The sequence below is a fragment of the Phragmites australis genome, chromosome 3 (genome assembly GCF_958298935.1).
Source record: "Phragmites australis chromosome 3, lpPhrAust1.1, whole genome shotgun sequence".
In the NCBI taxonomy this organism is placed as follows: domain Eukaryota; kingdom Viridiplantae; phylum Streptophyta; class Magnoliopsida; order Poales; family Poaceae; genus Phragmites; species Phragmites australis.
Genome location: NC_084923.1, coordinates 11,997,166 through 12,021,700, shown reverse-complemented (window position 1 = coordinate 12,021,700; position 24,535 = coordinate 11,997,166). Strand labels below are relative to the sequence as shown.

General features: G+C 44.0%; 2 protein-coding genes and 1 pseudogene across 2 annotated transcripts; 2 read left to right on the top strand and 1 right to left on the bottom strand.

Annotated features, from left to right (window-relative positions):
- Positions 1–1,589: 1,589 nt before the first annotated feature.
- Positions 1,590–6,531, bottom strand: LOC133912171 (oxysterol-binding protein-related protein 3C-like). Its single transcript, XM_062354778.1, has 10 exons — positions 6,174–6,531; positions 5,327–5,420; positions 4,138–4,254; positions 3,605–3,677; positions 3,407–3,525; positions 3,154–3,275; positions 2,809–2,985; positions 2,482–2,626; positions 2,187–2,365; positions 1,590–2,058 (listed from the first exon to the last, which is right to left on the bottom strand). Exons 1-10 carry the CDS (start codon positions 6,275–6,277, stop codon positions 1,812–1,814), a joined length of 1,377 nt encoding a protein of 458 aa, XP_062210762.1. The 5' UTR covers positions 6,278–6,531; the 3' UTR covers positions 1,590–1,811.
- A 7,142-nt stretch (positions 6,532–13,673) lies between these two features.
- Positions 13,674–15,427, top strand: LOC133910985 (uncharacterized). Its single transcript, XM_062353220.1, has one exon. The coding sequence runs from the start codon at positions 13,775–13,777 to the stop codon at positions 15,149–15,151; it is 1,377 nt and encodes a 458-aa protein (XP_062209204.1). The 5' UTR covers positions 13,674–13,774; the 3' UTR covers positions 15,152–15,427.
- A 53-nt stretch (positions 15,428–15,480) lies between these two features.
- LOC133912170 (scarecrow-like protein 9) lies at positions 15,481–20,686 on the top strand (annotated as a pseudogene).
- Positions 20,687–24,535: the final 3,849 nt, after the last annotated feature.

The following is a 24,535-nucleotide window of genomic DNA, read 5'->3' as shown; positions in this document are numbered from 1 at the left end:
TTCGTGCTCCGTTTGGCTCTTCCTTTCGCGGGCGACGGCGATGGTTTTACCGGCAACGTGTGCAGCATCTCGGCCCGAGGGGAAAGAGCGGGGCGTCACGACCCCAATCCAAGGAAGGAAGGGGGTATGGGGCTGCAAGTGGTCCATCGATCGCCTGACGGCCTGACCTGACCTGACCGAAGTGGTTTTGGTTGGGTTGGGGACGGATGGTGGCCGTCCAGCTAGAGCGGAGAGGGACGGTTGGGTTGGGTTAGGCGCCAAGCTCCTCCTCCTCCGCGCTTGTTGGATCCTACTCCGGTAACCTTTAGACCTCATTTGGACGGCGGCAGCTTTCCCTCTTCCATGCAGAAATTCAACTGTTTCTCGTAAAATTCATGGTGTGTTCCGGAATGGCTCTTGATTGTCGTGATAACGATAGACGTGCTACCGGCAACATTGTTCACTTGTCCTGGTAGTTCCAGCCTCTCGTGCCGAGAGGCCGCGCACGTCGCAGGAACTGGCAGAACTGATCTGGATTGGATTGGACCGGACCACCGTAGGACGCCCTCCCTTCACGCTGGATCCAATCATATCTGCAGGGGCGACAAGTGGCCACCGTTCCTCGCTATCTCCTTCCATCGTTCACGACGCACTACATGTGACCGTTATCTTCTTGTCCGTTTCCCATTCCCATCTATTCAGAGAATTTTCTTTTCAGCTACGCACAGGAGTTAACCTCCATGAAGAGAATTTTCAGTAACTAATCCACGCTGGTGTGGACAGAGATGCAAAAACTGACAGTCCAAAGACTGGTTCTGAAGGTTGAAATGAAATGTAATTTTCTTTTCTTCAGATTTAACGTTCACGCGTTTTCAAGTTACAATAGTCGCAGTCCTGTCTAGAACGTGGGGATTTCTCTGAACTTTTGTAGAGACCGAACATTCTTTTTTTTTTTAGGTAAAATTTATGTGCTTTTGAAATCTGAAGACTGCAAAGTGGTTCGAGTAACAGTCTCAGTGCTTGCAATTTGGTGAGGTTGGACCGGGTGGCGCTGTACCAAACGCATCGCTGCAAGACGCCAATGCAGACCGGCAGACAAGCAGGGCCACACCCCTCATCACCAAACAATGTCATTAGTGCCGCCCATCGAACACAATGACCCACAGCCGCTTGTCATGCACGATTTAATCAGCACCCAACCTGCCACTCGTATCAGATAAAGTACACAGTTCAAACGCTACAGCGGGCCGATAGTTTCAGCTTTTGCCCACTCCCGGTACCCCAATGCAGTAAAACAGGCAAAAGCTGATCGCAGTTGAAATGCAACGAAGAGACGCTGTGCTTGATCAGAATCGGCGCAGTTTAACTATGGTTAGACTATTCCTAACGGTTTCTAAAGCTTTAGAGGTCAGAATACCTTCATAATAGTATTTTCGTTTTCTTCAACGCTTTTTTTTACAAAAGAATTTCTAAAATCATTCCTTCAGAACAGAATTCTCTCTCATTTCCTTTCACAATTCACCTCGAAGAAAAACTAATGAAGATAAGAAAAAATAAAAAGAATGAGAATATGGTTAGAGATGGTCTTCATGATGCATAAATACAACCAATGACTTAAGAAACTCTGCAATTTCTGCTAGATTAACGACAGTATATAGACTACATCAAATACATAACATCACTTCACTTCCTGGAAACTCGTTGCATGAAGAGGAAAGGGGAAAGTCACAATACTACAATGGCACGAAAACTGCTGATTGCATAATCAGCGCAAGGCCTGGAGACATTTCAGACAACAATAATAAATATGTGTAGCTTTTGGCCATGGGAAATCATTGGGACGATGAGCTAATGTACTGCCACGGGTTGAACCCGATGGAAGTGGCATCTGTCTCGTCGCCAACGTTCGAGCTGTCTATGGCAGCCCGGTGCTCGGTGTATTTACCATTGTATTCATAAACCTGCAGGTCACCCCAGGGGGTAGGGGCGACTTCGTCCGTCATGTTAAACCATCTTGGAGTGAATTGCTCGCCCTTGGCCTCCCGAGTTCTTTTCTCAGCTCTCTGTTGTTCTTCAAGCCTGAAAATTTGTAGAAACTCAGGTGAAATGGGAAAGCAAGCAGAGAGCTCAAAATTTCAATGTCAATCATAATGTGAAGCTGCCAGTGCTCCCTAGGAGTGCGAATTCAGGAAAAAGAATGCAAGTACCTGCTCTTTTCTGCGCCAGATTTAGACATGTCACCCTTTTCAAGGGCGTATCTATCTGGCCTCAACCGGGAATCAGATGCCAACAGCTTCTTAGGTGCTGTATCGAAGCTATTTATTTTGTGTGCAAAGTGTGTATACTGGTACTTGTCATTCTGTGGGGTAGGAGCGACTCTCCAGATCTGTGGTAAGTGTAAAATATGAGCGGTTCAGTGGATCCGGCATTGACAAATAAGGGATTCCCGTTTGACGAATTTAAAAGTCCTCCCTCCTAATGAAAGATGAAAGAGAATATGACCTCTGTTAGCTCAGAGCCTGGAAGAGGATCGCCTTCTTGATCACATGGTTGGCAACTCAAAGACTTATTCCATTTCCCTGTTATCATTATTTTGGGTTCTTCCGCTGCACTGTACACATACCCATCCACCTCGTATCGGCCAGCCCTGAAATGTACAGTAAATTTAGATAAGCCTAAACAAAGCATTACAAGCTGGAGCTCTGAAGATAGGTGGGCAAAAGGAGATGACAAAAAAGATTTGTGGTATAGGAATGCAATTAATTAATTGGCTAAAGCAACTTTCACTCAACCAAAAATGCAATAGGAACATTGTGGTCAATATCATACCCGAACCAGCCACACGGCTGGAAATACAGCACAACTTTGTCTCCAGTTGTCAGGTTTGTCATGACCATCTCTCCAGGTGAGTCAACCCAAGTGCGCCCAAATATCAGGTTGTTAACCTTTGTTAGTGGTGGCACCAAATCCAACACGACACCAGATTTTTTAAGTGTCACTCTAGTCCTGTGATATGGAAAATAGATAACAGGGGTCAGATTTACATAACCGGTTTCTATCCAACGTTCAAAAAGGTTTGTAGTCTAATCCATTAGCTCAAGATAGCGCACAAGCCTTTTAAGGCATACAGATCTCCATTTCTCCATAAAAACAAATAAAATTCTAATAATTTACCTTCCAACTGGGTAAACTTCCACCGAATTTCCCAAGAACTTGGTCTTCAATTTAGACGTAATGTCATATGTAAAATGTCCATTCTCACAATGAGCAACGCCCATTGGAGGATGATGGCTTACCTGACAAAATAACGGTAAACAAAAATCACCAAAAGTTAATGTACTGCAAATAAAATGCATAATTAACAATATTTGTTAACAAAAGTTATTTGCAGTAGAGCTTTCTGCAATAACAGATTCATAACACTAACCTGCTCAGCAAGGAATGTAATACCCTGGTGATTGACCATCTCATAAGTCTCTCCGAGGATCGGATTGAAAGGCTTCCATGTACGCTGGTACGCAAAGTAGACTGAAACAGCCCATGTAGCTGAAATGTTGGGTTAAATCTCAGTAACCAGGATATAGCATTAGAGTGGTGTTGCAGGTGAGGGAAGGGGGCAGCTCACAAGCATATGCCAAACGCATGTATGGATCCTCACACTGATCTGCTTTGTCTAACAACTCACAGTATTCCATTAACTGCATTCGGTAGGAACAGCTAAAAACATTAGCAATCAACCGTCACATGAAGATAAAGATAACTTACTTTCTGTACGAGGCTCAGTTAAGAACAGGAAAAAAATGGCTGACCAAATCACAGCTTCTAACCTCAACTAGTAATGGGATCTCATGATATTTTTCAATATTGACTTATGGCATTACACTTAAACTAATTTTTACAGCCAGAGACAGAAACAAGACAGCGTGAAGTGAATCACCATACAAGTAATTACTAAGAAACAGCAAACAACCATAAGGTAACTTGTACGCTCACTTTAACCTTATTTAAGTAATTATTTGGTAAAAGGGAAAACTCCTACTGTATGCAGTTGTTGTATGCCAATAAGCATATAAGAATTTTAGAGTGCAGAGGATCAAACAATTGCAGACTTCCTTTAGAAACCTTTAGAACTCTTATTCAGAACTTAGAAGTACAAACCTCTGCCATTTTCTGAAGCATTGTCATTGGTTCAAAAATGATGACTGGAAGTGTCACAAGTGATGTAACATCTGATCCTATGTACTTGTTCATCATCTTCCAATAACTATCACGATCCTGCAAATTAACTGCAGTGTCAAAAAACAGCATAGAAAGTGCAGTAATCGACACAATCATGTCAAACAATTGAAAAACAAAGTCCAAATGACTCAATAGATTTAATTATGTTTGCTCACAAACCAAGGGAATTTAACAGAATATCCAAGGCAGACCAAAGTATGATAGTAATTGTCATTTGATGGAAAGTAGAAATAATAAATACAAGGCGATCAATCTCGCTATTGATAGGACTTAGGGAGTCAATGACAAAACAATTTGCCATGAGTCAATTAAGGAATTAGTAGGACAATGGGACTGTCTTTTAGAGTTCAGCCAATAAGTTCCACATTCAAGTCAAGTAACACTTGGCAAAAAAAATATGTTTGAAGCAAGTCACTATTTGTTTTTTTAAGCATGAGCAAACCTACAAATTGTAAAGAGGACTTCAGTAAACATGTACATAGTCAAATAAATTGAGGTAGGGTCTCATTGACCAAAGAGGGTCTGGCAGTTGAATTTGGAGCCACATGAGTCCAAGATGAAAGAAACGAGGTAGACTCACATATGAGACCAGTTAGTAACAGAAAGAAAGATATGAAGTGTTCGTGAAGAGTGAAAAGCTGACAAATAATATGGAAACCACACTGTGAGCAAACAGGATATTCTGAGATAAATGGGAGAGCACTGTGTTCATGCTAAGCATGTTTTAGGAGTTTTTCGAGATCCCACTGGGTAGAAGTAGAATATAATTTTACAAGAAGTAGAATATAGTTTTACAATTAGTGAAAAGAGAGAGTAACATTTAAACAAATAATGTTAGCAGAAAAAAAATTAACACAAAAGGTTGAATGAAATGTAAAACGTTGTTGCTAGTATGGCATCCAACTTTGTTCTACTAGATATGAACTCAAAACCAAAAACAATCAATTTTTTTAGAGAAAAAAAGACAATCAATTTCCCCTATGAGAATCCGAATATCTGCTGAATACCTTCATAATTTGTGAAGTGTCTAAATACAATTGATTCTCATGATTTGTTGATAGTGACTTGATTCTATCACACTATTGATTGCTAATTCACCTATCCTCACCTCTTGCTTCCATCGCCCCCTCAAAGCCTCTTCCTCGGCATCTTCGTTGCCTCCGTCGGGGTTAATTACTTCAAGCCCTTCATAGCCGAGCAACCTACAGACATCATATAACTGCTCATTACAAGTGCCAAGCAATGGCAAACCGTTTGCCCTACTACAGAACAATACCTTTAGCATGAAGACCAATGACAGCTCACTGACCATGCACATTTCACAAGAATTGAAGTTCAAAAAGGCAAAGCATAATGATAAAGTGGAGAAAAAGGGATATCTTAAGGACAAAGTGAAGATGCACCAGATGTCAAAGGAGGTTCATCTTGAAGTAAGTCTAACCAAAATCTAGGTCCAGCCATTGGCATCGGAAGTTTTAAATTGCACATTTACATATTGCCTGTATCTCAAAATCGCAATAATCACCTTATCCACTCCAAGGCATTACATGCTACATACTAAATACAGAAAAGGAATTATCTTTAGACCAAGCATCCACTTTGTCACACTGTGATTCAATGGCACCACATACCCAACGCATAGATCACTGTATCACAATCACAAAGCTACTCGTCAAACAATTAACGATACCATATGGTCACTGAAGCCCCGAGCTAACTTAATTACTTAAATGGAACACGCGATTCACGGTTCGGCAGAATCAGCGGGCGATATCAACACTGGCAGCTGGGATCGGACGCGGGAGCGCCAGATCACGAGGCAGAGAAGCTTCGATCCCCGCCGATCAGCCCGGGCAGGGCTCCACGGACAAATCCCGAGCGAATCGGGGCAACCTGAGGCGGATCTGAGGAGAGGAAGGGAGGAGGGAGACAAGCCGGCCGAGTGAGAGACTCACCCATTGACGGAATTTTGCACGGCGGTGCCCCAGCTGCGCATGTACGAGAAGAACCCGCCACCGCCGGAGGAGGCGGCCCCTCCGCCCTGGTCCTTGGATCCCATCGCCGGCGATCTGCGGGGTCGGATCGAAGGGAGGCGCTCACCAGCGCGCGCGCGTAGAAGGGATGGGTTAGGGTTTGGGGGCGCCGCGGCAGCTGCTTCCTACGTATAGGAGGTGTGGGGTGGGGAGCGGAGCGGCTGCCGCGATGGCGACGTCGCCGCGTGGAGAACGAGCACGAAGAGAAATGTGGAACGGTCGCAGGAGGCGAGAGGGAGAAGGGTAGCCTAGCCGGCAGGGCGGGGTCGGGTCCAGCCGTCGAGGTGGTGGTGGTATTAACGAACCGGAACCGGGCCGGGCGCAACGTGGGCGGGCGAGATGACCACGATGCCCTCACTTCTCTAGAATCCCAATGGCCAGCTCCATTATTAACAGCTCCGTTGTCACTAGACTCGCTTTAAAAACTGCACTTCTCTCCTGCAATTTTTTAACTTTACCATTTAGTTCAAATTAAGAATGATAAAATTGTATGATTTCTATATCAGTCCTTCTGTTCCGAATAGGGCCTTGATTTGTTTTCGAAGATTTCTCACTTTCTCAGTGACTAGGGTGTTGTCAAGAATTACCTTTCGCTGGCGGAAGCAATTTGTAGCAGTAACAAGAAAAGGTCAATAACTCTGAAAAAGACAACCTTTTTCCTGTTAGAAGAGAATAAAGTCGATGAGAAAGAAGGGCAGGACAGCAAGGTTTCGTTATTGTGATTCCTAGTGACCTGGCTGGCTCATCAGGTTGCTGTTGATCCGACGTCCTGTCCTTCTGCGCTGGTGCATGATCATTGGTCGCACAACACGCACACGGCCAAAAACGGCAACTCCTTTCTAATCTTTCCTCTGATGCCTCCTCTCGCACATGCAAAAGCCGGCCACCGGCTGCGGCATCTTCTCTGGAACGTGGGACCTTTTTTCGCAGCAGTACTACTGTACGAGACCATGAACATTTATGTGGGCCACTATCGGGCCATTAGCTTACACACACGATTTCTCTGTAACTGGCCGTCAGACATTGGGCCGCATGTTTGATCCAGTTAGGTACAGTGAGAGACGAGTAGATGCAGCCCAGTAGGCCCAACACAACTCCATGGCAGCTTATTCGGCAGATTATTTCATATATGTATTTTTACAATTTGTGAAAATACATGTTCATTTTAAAAAATATACAAGCGACGGTAAGATATTGTTCATCTAACGAGATACCTTGGCGTGATAAAACAAAAGTGACGAAAGCACCCTACGCTCATGACCAGCCCGAGCCAGTTGAACGGCCCAGAGACTGGTCGACCTGACCTCTCCAGCCTAGATAATAGGATAGTCCTAGTCCATTTGCCGTCCACCGCTAAAACTATCTGCAGCCGGTCGGTGATCACTGTCTCCGGACGCTAAGCACTCGCCGTGAACCCAAAGAGATACAACAGCGCACCTAGACTGGACCGACGTCGTCGTCGTAGCGTCGCACGCGGGTCAGGGGCTCAGGGCTGCTGGGGCGCCGGATTCTTGGAGTCCCGAGGGGCCGGCGACCTGGACGGACAGGCCGTGGCAGGGAGTCAAGTAACCCAGCAAACGCCGCCCCGTGCCATGCCAACTCTGCCGAGCTGGGCGGCAATTCGCCGGTGACGTCCGGCATCGCTCACGGCTCACCACCTGCGAGTCAGGATGCTTTAAAAATTAGTCATTCTTACTTGCACATTTAATTTGAGTGATCTTAATGTCTCTGTTCCGTAAATATTTTTTAAAAAAATTCTCGTGCTGCCATGTCATAGTTTCATTTGCTGTGGCGCGAATTGATGGGCCTAGTTTTGGCACCATTCAGGATCACGATGATCACCATTGCGCAAGAAGAGGCTAGTAGCTTTCAAAGAAAAAAAACAGTACGACAATCCAAGTTTTAAAATTTAAACCCACCGTCCAAAATTATAATGTATGTACTCCTCCGGACACACTTCGATGTCAAAAACCTGAGGTGGTGGATCTCAAACTGCGCATGAAGCATCACGCCACACTAACCTAGGATCAATCTCGCTGTAACCAACGACTCCGTACTCGTTAGTCATTACGGCCCCTTCAACCACCATGGAATGATGCCCCGGAAAAATAAGATACTAGCAGTTGCATGAATAGGCGGCCGTTCTCGTGCGCCACACATCTTCCTCTGCCTCGGCCGCTGCAATTTGCCCCTGCCTGCCGCGGTGAGCGAGTGGTGACAACTCGTCGCGTTAGGAAGGGCGCCGGCTAAATTTGACAATAAAATATTCACTCCGTTCGTAAGATGTATTTTATTTAAAAATTATTTCAAATATATATTTATTGGAACAATTTTTGTATATTAAATATGTATATAATCTGACTAATTAAGAGTAAAAAATTATAAATTTTGATTTTTTTAAAAAAAATACGACTTAAATTAAATAATTAAATCTTAGAACGGAGGGGAGGGAGTAGTCGCTAAACCGTACCGTGCCACCATGCTGCTGCTACCAGACCTGTCCTTTTTAAGTACTACTCTATTTTTATTTATTTATCATCTACTTTTTATTATAGTAATTTTGATATTGTGTTTTTTCTTTAAAAAAGTTTGAAGATATAAAAAAATTTATCATTATATTCATCATGAAATGTAATTTATTAGTATTATGTATGTTTAAATATTTGTAAATTTATTATAAAAATATAAGATTTAAATTACTATAGTAAAAAATTAGTGACACGTAAACGAAACAGAAGTGGTAAGCCGCTGATGTGGTGGCATATGGTTCGTGCTCGATCAGACCAGACGGGGTCCGCCCGAGGCGATCAGATGGATAGCCGAGTTTTCTACAGCCGCAAAACACCGGCTACGGGCCCTCGGGTGGGGCGCCGCGCCGAGGTGTCGCGCCGCGACTCGGCCGCGGCGCCGCTCCGCCTCGACGGCTCGACCCAATCCTCCCGTGTCTGCCACGTACCAAGGGCAGGGATCGTGCCACGCCTCCCATGACCGGGCCTCGAGAAGGTTCGGATGCCCACGCTTTTCTAAGGGCAAGTACAACGGGTCTCTTGACCCCATCCCTTCGTAGCCATTTTTTCAAAAAAAACCCTGTCTTAGCCTGAAGACGCCTCTTTCGTCGTCTCGAGAGGTGACGGCTTCGTCCCGTGCTCCGATGCAGAGGAGACGACTCGAGCAGCGCTGTACGGGCAGTCTCCTCGTCTCGACGGTGCGCGGATCCCGGGTGCTCGCGCGCGCGGTTGATGTTTGGGCGCGCGCGGGAGGGAGCAATCCCGCCAATTTCGTCTCTCTATATCACCGGTGAAGGCGACACAGCTCCATTCTTCTTCCTCGTCGGGCACCCCAAACTTTGGCGGCCGCGATGTTGAGCGCCTCGGCTAGGAAGAGCAAGCTAGCTGCTGCTGAAAGGATCGAATAGCCCAAGAGGGGGGTGAATTGGGATATTAAATTTTTTAAAAAATTAACTGCTGCTTGACCTAATACAACTTAAAAGAAATGCAAATAAGGAATTTTAACTAGCACTAGATAGCTAATCAAGCAAGAATTAACTAAGAAAGATAATCCCTAAGAAGAACTTGCAATAATAACAAAACTCAAAATAAGATGCAAGAAAGTAAAGAGTTGGAGAAGACAACACCGATTTTTTCCCGAGGTTTCGAGAAGTTAGCACCTCCCCCTAGTCCTCGTTGGAGCATCCACCAAGGATGTCGCTCCCCCCTTGAGTCACCAAGGCTCAAGTGCTCTCTCTTAATTACCCCTTCTCCATCTCCAGATTGGCGGGTATCAAACCAAGTACATCCTCCTTTTCCCGGGGCTCCCACAATTCCTCCAAGAGCTCACCGAGAAATCCTTAGATCACCAAGACCGTCTAGGTGTTGCCAACCACCAAGAGTAACAAGCCTCAAGCTTCGCTTGACAAAGACAAAGCCTAGACAACAACTAGATGCACACTTGCTACTCTTCAAGCACTCAAAGAAGTCCTTAATCCTCAACTAAGAACTTAGAATGGACACAAGTGCTCTCTCTCTCTTGCTTCTAAATGACACACCAAGTGTATGAGCTGCTACAGGGTCGCAAGAGCACCTGTTGAAACCAACTGAGTGGGTATTTATAGCCTAGAGATCAAAATTAGCCGTTGGCTAACCACTCTCATTTTTCTGTAATCACCGGATAATCCGCTGGCTATATCCTTAAGATCACAGGATAATCCGGTGGGTTCAAACCCAGAGCCAGTTGTCACTAGCCGTTGCACGGCAACATTTGTCCGGTGATAAACTCCGGTGAACAACAGTCATCACCGGATAATCCAGTGAGTACAACTCACCCGACCCTTCGAATTTCAGAACCTTCTGCAAGAAATACTCCGGTGATATTTTTGCTCTCACCGGATAATCCGGTGAGTTCAATTTGTCTGAGTTTCTTCACAACATTTCTCCGGTGGTCTGCCAGCTAAGTCACCGGATAGTCCGGTGACCGTAATTTTCCACTGTGGCCCGAAGCAATGCTCTCTGCAAGAAATAGTCCGGTGTTCATATTATGCAGCATCGGATAATCCGGTGAGTACAAAATTGTTTTTCTCCCAAAAATTTTCTCTGCTGGAAAAGCTCTGGTGGTCACCGGGCTTCCATCACCGGATATTCCGGTGTAACACTTCTGAAATTTTTCATATAATTCGGATGCCTCAATTAGTGTTTATCCGGTGAGTATTAGACATCCATCAGAGGATAATCCGGTGAGTGATATATATTATTTTTTTGTGAGCTCGTCCAATTCAACTCTCTTTGAGCTCTAATTCCTTGACAACTTCACCATGGACTTGTATGCTCTACCTAGTGCTAGAATTTAACAAGTGTGCATCATCTATGTCTAGACTCACTAAGTCAAGCTACTACTTTTAGCCCCCCTTTATAGTATGGTCAAAAGACTAAAAGAAAAGAAGACCTATACTACTCTAAGTGTCCTCCATCTCCTTTGTGATACTTAGAACTAGAAGATTCTTAATCTTAAAGCATATGTCCTTTGATTGTCCATATAAGCACTTTAGGGACCAAGATTACCCAAATATCATTGTATACTGAATTTTTGATTCCCTTCAAAACAAATTGTTAGTCACAGTAATATGGTTGTCATTAATCACCGAAACACTTACCACTTACCTAGGGGCCTAGATGCTACAGCTGCAAACAAGAAGAGCAAGGGTGCCCCGGCTGCTGCGTCGTCGGTGGCGGCGGCGGCGGTGTCGTCGTTCCCGGCGCACACCTTCGGTCGCGGAACCGTCTCGACGGCGGCGACCCGCAACCTCGGCAACGGCGCGGCGACGCCTCCATCCTCCATTGATAGATCTGGTGGAGGTGCCTTCCCCGGCGCAGCGACGGCTCCATCGTCGAACAGTGGGTTTCCATTCCCCCCTTCACCATCTACTGCTTGGTGGGATTCGGTCGGCGTTGATCCGGTTTCTCCTTCGTTTGTGCGTTCAGCAGCTTGGGATCCGTCTTGGTAATCACTTGATCTTGTAAATTGAAGCTTATTATGCTGTTTGGATTAGTAGAATTGTTCCTTGATCACAGAACTTGATGTCTGATGAAATGTGTTTAGTAGAATTGTTCCTTGATCATAGAACTTGATGTCTGATGAAATGTGCAACAGGTTATTCAGTGATGAATTATCTAGAAAATCACCCTTCTTGCTTTCTTGTTTGTCATTTTAGTTCTGCTGGTTAATATTTATCCTTTGCTGCATTATTGGTTAATATTTATCCTTTGCATCCTTTAGTTGCATCAATTGTGAAAATGGTGATAACCTGTTGTTTAACATATCTATTTTTCCTGCAGGGATAAAGACCCACGTCCACCTCGTGGGTTTATGAGCTACTTTGGAAATCAGCCACACAATTTTCATTTGGTTGGTACACCTGTTCACAACCATGAAGGAATTTCACCGACAGAAGTAGAGATATTATCTGAGCAGGAGCCTGAACTAGTTGATAGTGATGGTGAAATTGCCAGGACTGAGAAGCGGATCATGTGGGCTGAGGAAGAGGATGTTAGGTTGATGAGCTCTTGGATAGAAAATTCAACAGACTCTAGTTGTGGCGCCGATAGGGGTGGTAACCAATACTGGGGCGATGTTGTTGAACAGTACAACAGGACGACCCCATCTCATAGGAAAAGGAATGTGAAGCAATGCAAGGATCGATGGCACAAGATTAATAGATGGACTGACCTCTTCGAGTGTGCTTACTTGAAGGCTCGAAGAGTTTTTACAAGTGGATATTTAGATCAAATGTGGATTGATGCAGCCCACAAGTTCTATGTGGTAGACAACAAAGAAGCAAAGCTAGGCCCCTTTGTCCTAATGGAGGTTTGGAAAACTTGCCGATAAGTGTCAAAGTGGAAAACATACAATGAAGAGCTAAGGAATGCATGAAAAAGGAAAGCATTTCACCTTGAAGGAGATAATGAGGAAAATGATCAAACTGTAGAAGAGATGCCAAAGCGACCAATGGGTCAGAAGGCGGCCAAAAAGGCAGCTCTAGCTGCAAAAAGACAATCAAAACGACCTAGCTCAGATGATGATGGCAACTCAAAAGAATCTGCAATTGACCTGGACAAGTTAGACAGATTTAGCAAATTCCAGGAGGAAACAAATGCAAATCGCATCAAGGTACTGGAACTTCAACAAAAGTTGTCATCTGAGAAGCTTGAGACCACAAAACTTGCCCACCTTACAGCACAAGAGACTAAAGAGGGAAAGAAGCTTAGTTTAGAGGCAAAGAAGGTTGAGAAAGAATCAAAGATGATGGATGCTTACAATAATCTCATCTCACAAGATACAAGTTCAATGTCTGATGAAGAAAAGGCTGAGCGAGTTGTTGCAATGAAGTGTCTTAGGAAGGCACTTTTTCCCGAAACTATCTAAATAGGTATGTTCTGAAGACAGCATGTTTTTCCCTGAAATTTACAATTTTTTCCCTGAAGACAGCATTTTTGTTAAGTTCAGAAATTTTTTCCCTGTGCAGAGGATGGCATGTTTCTGGTTATCTGAATGTTATCTACCTGATGCTGTGATGAGTTGTCTACCTGATGCTGTGATGAGTAGCTACTAGTTTCTGAACATGCTTCTAGTTACCTGAATGCTACTAGTGAAGTGTTTCTCAGTTACCTGAATGCTTCTATGTTCTGAAATGAGTAGCCTGTTTGTTCCACTGCTTCTAGTTATATGAAAGTTTCTGAATGCTTCTAGTTAAGTTTCTGTGTGAACATGTTGTTTATTCCACTACCGTCTCCCATGTGGAAACTGAAGCACTACTGAGTGTGAACTGCATGTCTCCCATGCGTAACTGAAGCACTAGTGAGTGTGAACTGCAGCACTAGGTAGTGTGAATATGTTTTCAGTGAACTTCTCCCCTTCTGTTAGTAACACGATGGTGGCCGTGATGGGTTAATATAAAATGGTACCCTTCCACCCAGCCGCAGTACAGTTCTCCCCTTCTTCCAAGCCACAGTAGACCTATCTGGTTAGATCGTATGGAGCCGCAGGATGAGGAAGATGATGTGCTGGATGATCTAGAAGAAATCGAAGACTTTGATCCTACAGGGGTGTTCATTGTGGAAGATTTTCTAGCCGAGGATGAAATCATAGAAGAATTTATCAGGGAGCTTGGAGATGAAATGAAGGCCGACATCGACAGACGATCATCAACTGTACCTAACCGTCGTCGCCGACAGATTGGACCAAGGAGGTACATACCAAGAAATCGAGAAAAAGGTCATGATGATCTTGTTGCTAATTATTTTTCCGCAAATCCTATCTACACCGATGAGATGTTTCGTAGAAGATTTAGGATGACTAGGCCGTTGTTCCTACGCATCGTGGACAATCTTAGGGAGTGGTCTCCTTATTTTACCCAAAGAGTCGATGCAACCGGTAGGGATTCTCTTTCACCCCTTCAAAAGTGTACCGCGGCTATCAGGATGCTAGCTTACGGCTCCTCGGCTGATCAACTTGATGAAGTATTGAAAATTGCTGCAAGCACTTGTTTGGAGATTTTGGGAAAATTTGCTGAAGGAGTGATTGAATGTTTTGGTGAAGAATATCTACGTCCTCCAACAAGTGATGAAATGGAGAAAATCTTACAAGAAAACGAGGCTCGTGGTTTCCCTGGAATGTTGGGTAGCATCGATTGTATGCATTGGGCATGGAAGAATTGCCCGAAAGGTTGGGCAGGCATGTTCACTCGTGGTGACAAAGGCGTTCCTACTATGATCCTTGAAGCAGTGGCATCCCATGATCTTCGTATATGGCATGCTTTCTTTGGTACCCCTGGGTCTCAAAATGATATTAACGTCCTAAACAAGTCTCCACTGTTCATTCAAGCTATAAAGGGGGAAGCTCCTACGGTACAATATATTGTAAACGGAACACAATATGATATGGGTTACTATCTTGCCGATAAAATATATCCCGAATGGGCGGTATTCGTGAAGACAGTAACGGCCCCTCAGTCGGCTGAAGACAAATTATTTGCATTGATGCAAGAGGGGGCAAGGAAAGATGTCGAGTGCGCATTTGGCGTATTGCAGTCACGATTTGATATTGTTCGACGACCTGCAAAATTATGGAAGCAGGCGGACGTTATCAACATAATGCAGGCTTGTGTTATCCTTCACAATATGATAGTGGAAGATGAGAAGGAATCAGTTAGAGTTGCTTTGGATTTGAATGAGAATCCGAGTGCGACGATAGTGCTCCCACCTGAAGTGCGTACAAGCGACAACCCTAATCCATGCTTCGCAGAGGTGCTTCGCAGGAATTCCGCTATCAAAGCTCGGCCAACACACAGGAAACTCAAGAAGGATCTAATCGAGCACATATGGCATCGCTATAGAAACAAAGAAGATTAAACAATATGTTGCAATTATATATAATATAATAATTATTATTATGATGGTTTTAAAAATATTGTAATTATGTTCGTCTTATTTATGCTTGAACCGTCTTCCATCAAACGGCAACACAATGGTATACAAATTGATATTCATGATTGATCTTGGCTTCATGCAATGCATTAAACTGCTTGCAGACGACCCCCCGTCTATGGGTTGTACGACCTGTCTTTTTAATCGTCTGTATGTTAGATTCTAGTCTCTTAGAGACGACCCCTGTCTGTGGGTTGTACATGCCCTAATTCCGGCACTCGGAGTGAGAGCGAGTGCTCCGAATTATTCTTTTGGATTTGCTCCATCCTCCATGCACGTGTGGCCGTGTCCATCTCGAGCTGCACACATAATCGCCTGAGCTGCTGAGCCCAGTAGCCGCAGCGGCGTAACCACCCGCAGCGAAGGCGGAGGCGGACCCCGGGGCTGGGCGCACTTATAGGGCTACGCTCCGTCGTCGGCGTCTCTTGCAAGCTAAGGTCAGCCTCGTCCTGCCGCCTTCGTCTTACTCCTGTTGTGTCGTTTCCTTTCTTTGCCGGTCAAGTTAAGCAAAGAGAAATCTGGGTTTTCGGGTGGATTCCGGTGCCCTGATCTCTATGATCCGAGGAGGAGAGGTGCTATGATCAGTTATTGTGATAATCTCATGCTGAATATGAGTTGGTTTTAGCCATTTAGAAGGGGATGGGGGGGACGACTGAGGAGGATTTGCTTTTTTTTCCCGTGATATGGTAGTGCGGATCATGTAGCTCAACGGTGTTTTTCGTTATCCTTTTTGTGATCAGGGAGAGATAAACATCACTAGTGGGCCTTCCGACTGTGTCGGCCATGATTTAGCACTGATTGATCCGTATGTTTTAACAATTAACAGTTCCATTACTCATTGAGGAATCAGTAAATTCCTGATTTTATTGGCGAATTCAAATATCAAATATATGTGTGCTTATTAAGCGAGATCCACCTCTGCTGTTACGGATCGCTAGCATTTGTAGGGATTTATATTTGATGTTTGTGTGGATTTTTATTTGAATACCTTGCCAAAGGTGACAAATTTGTGACTGACTTGAAAAAAAAGGTCTTCCGGTGAGGATTGTTGCATTGAAGGTCATCAATGGATCGGGATAGTACTTATGGCGAGCTATCCGGCATGTTTTGTGGAGGCCTGTCTTATGATGGTTACACAGAGCACTACATTCCGGGTGGTTATTTCAGGTTCAGCGATCCACAGCCTGCGATCGTGCCCCAGATGCCCGTAGAACCCAGTTCCAATCCTTCCTCCACTGTCTCGAGGGCCAACACAGAAACCGACAACCCGGACGATTGGGAGTTCATCTCAGATGAGTCCCTCAACTATATTAGCCGGATGCTCATGGAAGAAGATATTGATGAGAAAGTCAGCATGTACCAGGAGGAGTCGGCGGCGCTCGGTGCTGCCACAAAGCCATTCTATGATATTCTTGGGCACAAGTTTCCACCATCAACTGATCCCTTGGTCCATAGACAGCCCCGGTGAGAGTGTCAATAGCAGTAATGCTCAGTCCTTGGCCAGTACAGTTACTAGCAGCAGTATTGGTGGTGCGGTGGATAGCAATCAGCGCCATGACATTGGATGCTGTGAACAATTGGAATCTTATCGAGTCTTATGTGGTCAGTCTTCTCAGCCGCTGCTTGGTCCATCAAGTGGTGCTTGCAATGCAGCGAATGTGCTAGAAGATCCTTTGATCATGAATGGCCGGATCCCTGAGTATTTGTTTGAGAGCCTTCCAACTTGGGATTTCAGGAGAGGTGTCGAGGAAACGCATTGTAATGATAAGCTAGACATTGATTTAGAAACTAGTTGTGTTTCAAGATCCCGAGAAACAAGGAAAGATGTTTCTTTCAGTTCCCGAAAGGAAGAGGTGTTGAAAGCCAATAAAAACGAGGACTTTTACAGTACACTCAAAGTAGTATGAGTCATCCAATCTTTTCTGAGTATTATTTGAGAGTAGTATGAATAGTATAAGGGTAATATTGGAAATAAAAGTCATGGCAAGCTAGTAATTACATGCATTTAGTATGTCAAAGTCTTAATCATTCGTTTCTTTCTTTTTTTCTGAGAAGAGGAACCGTTCATTCCTCGAATCGGTAGGGTTTGCGCGACAGCAGCGGCAGTGGAGTGACGAGGGGGCGAATGCGCTCTGCACCAGAGTTTCTGCCATATTGTATGCAATCTGAATATAACTCATTGACTCTTGATTAACGAAACCGTTTCATTGAAACCCTACTGCTGCACCAACTCTTGTATTCTCGGTGTACCAACAAATATTTGTAATGATGAAGCTTCACAGGATTTAGAATGGATGCTTGCTTTGCTGTTTCCCTTTTATGTCATGAATGTATCCAACTGTATGATTTCAGAAATTCAGTTAGTACAGTCAGTTGATATGGGATTTGATTCACAAATCCAGTTCTTACATCCACTAATTCAAATGTTCTTGAAACACACAACAAGTTTGTGTCATCTATTCATTACTAGAGAAGTTTGCAGGTGTCAGGAATGCACCACAAGTTCATCAATTCGACAAGTTCCAGTAGTGTACTGCTTCCCTTCACCGCTGTACACACCCATCACACATGTACACATGTACAAGGCACTATCAGGTATAATGGAGGTTGTGCACGGTCGAACAAACTGATCCACTGGCACACCATTCATATAATGCACTTGCAACATTAAACAGAGAAAATACTAGTCAATTGCAACATTAGACGTGAATAACTGCAAAACAATTCGCAGTGAACAAACATTTCAAATAAATCAGCTTTCATGGCATTGCGGGAGGAGCCGGCGCCCACGGTCGCTGCGGCATAACGAGTGTCGCCTGGGCGCATTTGGCGAGCAGCTTGATGTCGCCGGTGTCGGTGATCAGCACGAGTGGCCAGGGGACACGCGCGTCTTCATTGTCAGATTCTCGATTGGTGTCTGGTGGGCGGCGTCGCACCATTGCCGGTCCCGACGACACGATGTGGCGGATGTGGCCGGTGGGCGGTACAAGGACGAGCTGGCGGCGGAGACGACTGGCTGGAAGCGTTGGGAATGAAGCTGGGTGGCGGCACCACGATGTGCTGGTGGGTTGGTGGCGGAGAGTCGGTGTGCACGACGGTGGCAGCTCCCGGCTAGGGCTAGATGACAGTTGACGAAGAAACGTACAGGGCAATACACTGTTTATATTAGGGAAAAAAAGCAAATTAGCCCAAAAGGATAAAATGGGTGAAATTCCAATATAGCAGGTCGGATTTATCTTATACTTACTACCCGCATACTAATAGTATGTTGCACTGTAAAGGTCCTCATACAAACAGAGTGAAGACATTGACCTGATAGAAGGGCGGAACATTAAACAGTCTGCATTTTGTTCTGATGAGCCTGATTGGATTGAGATGTTTGATGATTTGCTTCGACAAACAGAGAAGAAGGCCACTGATCTGCGAGAGATGATGCGTAATGAAGCTTCCAAAAATTCTCAGGTCACTCAGACAAAAGGCACAAGTGGGCCACGGTCACGGGGAAGGAAGCCAACAAATAAGGACGTGGTGGACCTTAGCACTATCCTCATCCACTGTGCACACGGGCTGTGACAGCAGATGACCGCCGAACTGCTAACGAGTTGTTAAAGCAAATAAGGCAGCATTCCAAGCCAAATGGTGATGGTGCCCAGAGGTTGGCACATTGCTTTGCAGATGGTCTCGAGGTTCGCTTGGCTGGCACAGGGAGTCAGCTTTACCATAAGCTTGTGGCGAAACGTACAACTGCTTCTGACATGCTCAAAGCCTACCATCTTTACCTTGCAGCATGCCCGTTCGAGAGACACTCACATTTCCTGTCCAACCAAACAATCTTGAGTATGACAAAAAATGCAACAAAGGTGCATATAATTGACTTTGGCATTTACTTTGGCTTCCAATGGCCATGCCTAATCAGGCGGCTGTCCAAGAGGGAAGGCGGTCCGCCAATACTGTGCATCACTGGAATTGATGTGCCTCAGCCAGGTTTCCTCCGTACCGAGCGAATTGAAGAGACTGGACAGCGGCTTGCAGAATATGCTAAAAAGTTCGGTGCCCTTTTGAGTATCAGGGAATAGCATCAAAGTGGGAAACCATCCGAGCTGAGGATCTCAAAGTTGGCAAGGACGAAGTAGTGATTGTTAGTTGCCTGTACCGTTTCGGAAACCTTATTGACGAAACAGTTGCTGTAGACAGCCCTAGGAATAGGATGCTCAACACCATAAGGCAAATAAATCCAGCAATCTTCATCCATGGAATTGAGAATGGGTCATACAGTGTTCCATTCTTCATCACACGTTTCCGTGAGGCATTGTTCCATTTCTCTGCATTGTTTGACATGCTAGAGACAACTGTCCCACGGGACGATGCCCAGCGTGCACTATAGAGAGGGACCTGTTCGGCCGAGAGGCACTCAACGTCATTGCCTGTGAAGGCTCGGACACGGTCGAGAGACCGGAGACATATAAACAGTGGCAGGTGAGGAACCTCAGGGCTGGATTTGTTCAGTCTCCACTAAACCAAGAAATTGTGATAAAAGCTAAGGACCAAATGAAAGACATTTATCACAAGGACTTCGTCATAGATGAAGACAGTGGATGGCTTCTGCAGGGCTGGAAAGGAAGGATAATCTATGCCATAACTACATGGAAGCCTAACAATAAATAGGTTCTTGGTTGGCAGTCTGCATATCTCCTATTATATTTTTGGAGGCAGCTAACTCACTGTCATGCTGTATTGTAGCGTTTGGTGCTTGACCAATGAACCTGTGTTCAAGGTATGCAATGACCTAACTTCGATACAATGCTTACCATATATTTAGGTAACGTGGGTCTAATGGACCTGTTCTCGCAGCAGAATTGTGACTGTGCCCTGAATTGTTTAATCTCCAGGAAATGGCTTGAACAGCGAACAAGTGAATGTTGCACTGCGCTGGATCAACGTGGGAGTGTAAGAATCCTTGTCATATGAGCCAGTTCCGGGATGATCTGGATGAAAGGAGCGGCTGTTGACCTCAAACCGGCCAAGGAGCGGCCGCCCACCTCCTACAGCTATCCTATTAGGTCATTACCTTATGGTCATAACAGTGGAGCACTAATAATAAAAAGCATTGCAACAAATCTACATAGTAGTTTGCTGTCTAAACAACTATGGTGCATCACAAGGACATGATATTACTGGACTGCAGCCACTATCGCCGTATCTTCATTTTTTTTTTCTGGGACAGCCATATCTTCATTGAATAATGCCTTATTTTGGCCGATCTTTTGTTGTTTGCAAGCTGATTTTGTTGGCCAACTATTATAGGATTGGTTTTAAAGAACTATGTGATAGTTGTTCCACAATTTGAAGCGTTCTGTATAACTCAGTTCATTGGAATCTTTTTGTCGGCTATATTGCTGTCCACAATATTGTAACCCTTCTCCAGTAAAGAGAGTTGGAGTAGAATGCAGTGGAAACAAGGCCAATTTGATTGCAATCTTGCAATGCTTAGGAAAACTAGATCCAAATAACTTGGAAGCCTTTTTTTTTTTTGGCTCCTGCGTTTCTCATAATCGATCAAATCGATTGCCTTGTCCGAGATATGACTGCGATAAGCCGATAACGACTTCATATGACAGGAGAAACTTGAGGCAAACCTAGAAGACCCTGTGTTGCAACTTATAAGAAGGTCCAGTGCACTACGAAAGCTTCTCTCAAGTTGACCATCTTCTTTTCTAGGCTCAAGTGGCAGAGCTGCTTAGAGCGTCTTCTCTTTTTATTTCCCTTTCCTGAAATGATGATGATGAGAGCTAGGCAGCCGTGATCACAGTCGGCCGCTGAATCAATTCGAGCCGGGGCCATCATGGATAGGATGGGCCGTGCATGCGAAGCGGCCGGGGAAAGGAAGATGAAGGCGATGGGGACATGGAGCCAACGGGGACAGGCTTGTGAGCTGAAAGAAGCTCCGTCGTGATGATGGGGCTGATGGTTCTCTTGTCTGGAGGAAGAGGAAGATTTGAGGTGTTATTTTCCGCATCTGTGATTCCTTGGTGCAAAGGCAAAGCAGCAGGCATTAGTGGCTCATGTTTTTCCTCCATTGAACATGTATACCACCTAATCAATAGCCTAGCTTAGTTATTTTTTAATTTTATCTTAGCCTAGCTGGCATACTGCTACTTGTCTTCAAAGGTTAAGATGGCTGAAGAGACCATTCACAAAGTGTTCCCGGCACGGCACAATAGCTGGAGAGACTGAAGGATCAGTTTAGCTGGAGCTTAAAGCACGGTCAGGATGGGGAGTTCGTGAGCCATCTATTGCAAGCACTGGAAGGGTGAATGATAATACCCGGCGTCCGCGTACAGCAGCACCTTAACCATCTTGCAGTTGATGTGAACTGTGAAGACCCTGGAGGCCTGGATCTCACTCACGCAGCTGAGGAGCGAGGAGCAAGTAAAACGAGCTGCTCTGCCCCGTGATCCACGAGTCACATTAGGATGCGTTTGGTTAGGCGGATGGAGCGAACCGGGAGATGGTCATCCACAAAATCGTTGTGTTTGGTTGAGAGGCTGAGTGGACGAGTTTCTAGAATATTCGATGAACATGCTGGTTGGCTCAGTTCTGACAAAATCGTTGTGTTTGGTTGAGAGCCTGAGTGGACAGGTTTTCAGAATATTCGATGCACATCTAGGTTCGCTCTCGTCCCGTACATTTGTGCGTTATGATTTTTATTTAACTCATAATTTTATTTAGAAGTATAAAATTAATCAATTTTTTAAAATATTTTTTAAAGTAAACTAGAGCTCACTAGCAACCCGTTTTAATTGGTTTGATAAAAAATATGAGTCATTATTTAATTAAAATTCTCTAAAGAAACATACTTTTGTAATTTCTAACAATTTTTAATGCCTCTAATAAATTCTAAAAAATATGAAAAAATTCGCTAATACTCTTCTCATACGATAGAATGTATATATGAATGGATTATTCTATTCACTCTTGTACCACCAACCAAACAGAAAACTGGTTTATTCTATTGATCTCAACTAAACTAAAAATTAGATTATCCCATAAAAAAACATGAATGACCCTATCCTATTCAACATCGTCCTCCAATCAAATGCAACCTTAGCTTCCCTCCAAGGACGTAAGGGGCCTGGGTCGCCTCAAGCGATTGCTTTGGGACGGTCCATCTGTGGTCCGTGGTCTAACTGAGTTTACGCTGACAAATTTTTATTTTAAAATTTAAAATTTAACAATTTTAGAAATCTATTTTTTTCAAACAGGTGTCTAAAATTACTAAATTAGAAAATATAAAATAAAAAAATAAAAAATCACTACCAGCCCAGAAGCGTGCGTAAGCCATATGATCGTGTGGGCTTCTTTCTGCGACGTTTAAGCCCGTGAAGTTGAGGAGTCGAGTCGAGTCGGGTCCAAAACGACAGCCGAGGATCTTAGCAAGCGTCTTCTCTCAAAAGAGAAAGAAGAATCCTTTCCTGAAAAATAAAAAGAAAAAGCAATATTTTAGCGCAGATAACTTAGGTTATGCTAGTATTTTTAATTTTTGATACTATTACAGAGGATCCCATCAATGTTAGCTTGATGATCCAGAATAAATGATCTTCTGCACGTTCTTCGGTTGGTATATCCAGAAACTCATTGGTTAAGTCTCTTTGGCAAGGGGTAGTCAATTTGTGACTCTGGGTGTTAATCCAGGCTGATGCAACATTCCAACAACTACATGGGCTCATGTGCAATTCCACTGGACCTTCAATACCGCCAAGCATGATTTCACAATAATTTCATATGTGGTCACAATATTTCCAGCTGGGTTTATGCTTATCCGATTAAACAGCAATTTCCAGAACCTGATGATTACACGACTGATCACACGACAAAAAAACAGGCAGAGCCAAAATGGAACCGGTCACAAACTGTGAAAATCGCCTTCACCCATTTGATGGCCGCAATCATGCGAGACGAGATCGCTCGTACCGCTTGTGGACCAACGAAAGCCTCCCCTGTCTTGTTCCCATGGTGCAGCATGCTTGGCCACGAACGCCAGTTCATCTCCCCCCACGCAGCTCTTGTGGGGGATAAGCGCTGAGCTGGACTTGCTTTTGTTGGTCTCTAGCTGCTGAGCTAGCTTGGTGATCCGCTCCAACAATGCATCAATGTTTCTTGAGCAGGACAGGCAACTAGCCCACTGAAGTTGTGCCTTCCAGAACTATAATTCTTCTGCTGCCATCATGGCTTGAAATGATCCATCTCCTGCTGAGAAAATTCGAAGGGGAATCACTCATGGTTTGACGTTTTTGCGAAGACCTCTCGCGGTTCAGAGTTTTTGAGTCAAGTAAACTTGCGAATGAAGCGTACACTCAATATATGTAAGATAACTAGTCCCGCGCAGTTGCACGACTAGTATTAAAAATCCAACTGTGTATTTATCGTGTATCATCCTGACTTTTATCATCAAATTATGTTTTATCTTATCATCGTTTTTATTTCTACCATTACCCTATCGGGTCCTTGTAGACATAATTTGAACCTGAAAATACCGTAACAATACATCGTCATCTCTTTGCGCTATTTCATGAGATACCGCTTCGCAACCTAAATAAATCGGTCATCCTTTTGTATCAGCTCTTATCGCTATTTTCTTTCTCTTTTACGTCTCTTATGTTGAATTATGTTTCTATTCCCCCCCCCCCTTTTTCTATTACATTATTTTACATCAAAAGATCATTTGAATTGCAACCTTGAACTTTTAAATGCATGCAGAGTACAACGAACCTATGCATTAATCAAATTATAGTCTTTTTTTCTGGCACTTGACTTTATTTTTTAATAACAGCAGAGGTGGGTGATAGAGAATCAGGTATAGGTGTATTTTCGGTATAATTTTTTGTAATGACAATGGTGAATAATTTATAAACACGTGGTAATTTCTAGAGCTTGAGAAGGCTTCTCTGATTAGCGAAGGAAACACCATCTTTTTATTGAACAATCTATTATATAAAGCAAAGTTAAAAGAAAACATCTCCTTCACTCTCAAGATCTAAAAATTACCACGTTAATCGGTGGAAAAGGAGAAATATCTACGCTGTAGATTGCTGCAGGTCTAGATTCTACCATCCAATAGTTCAGATTGCTCACATGATACTCTTTCTCGCACCAGTATCATAAATATCATTTGTATTATATGGGTAGTATTAGAAATAAAAATGATGGCAGCCTAGTAATTATGTTTATGTAGTGATGCGGCAGCATGAAATTGAAATTTCCAGTGGGGACGACTTCTCCGATCCCGGTCTCAGTATCTTTGTTATTTAC

What these genes read in the sequence shown, in the direction of transcription:
- LOC133912171 (XM_062354778.1), bottom strand. Translation starts at nt 6,277, where the DNA reads ATGGGATCCAAGGACCAGGGCGGAGGGGCCGCCTCCTCCGGCGGTGGC. An exon ending in GTGCAAAATTCCGTCAATGG is followed by an intron (nt 5,421 to 6,173) that starts GTGAGTCTCTCA and finishes TGATGTCTGTAG; the next exon opens with GTTGCTCGGCTATGAAGGGC. An exon ending in CAGGCTCTGAGCTAACAGAG is followed by an intron (nt 2,366 to 2,481) that starts GTCATATTCTCT and finishes CACTTACCACAG; the next exon opens with ATCTGGAGAGTCGCTCCTAC.
- LOC133910985 (XM_062353220.1), top strand. Translation starts at nt 13,775, where the DNA reads ATGGAGCCGCAGGATGAGGAAGATGATGTGCTGGATGATCTAGAAGAA.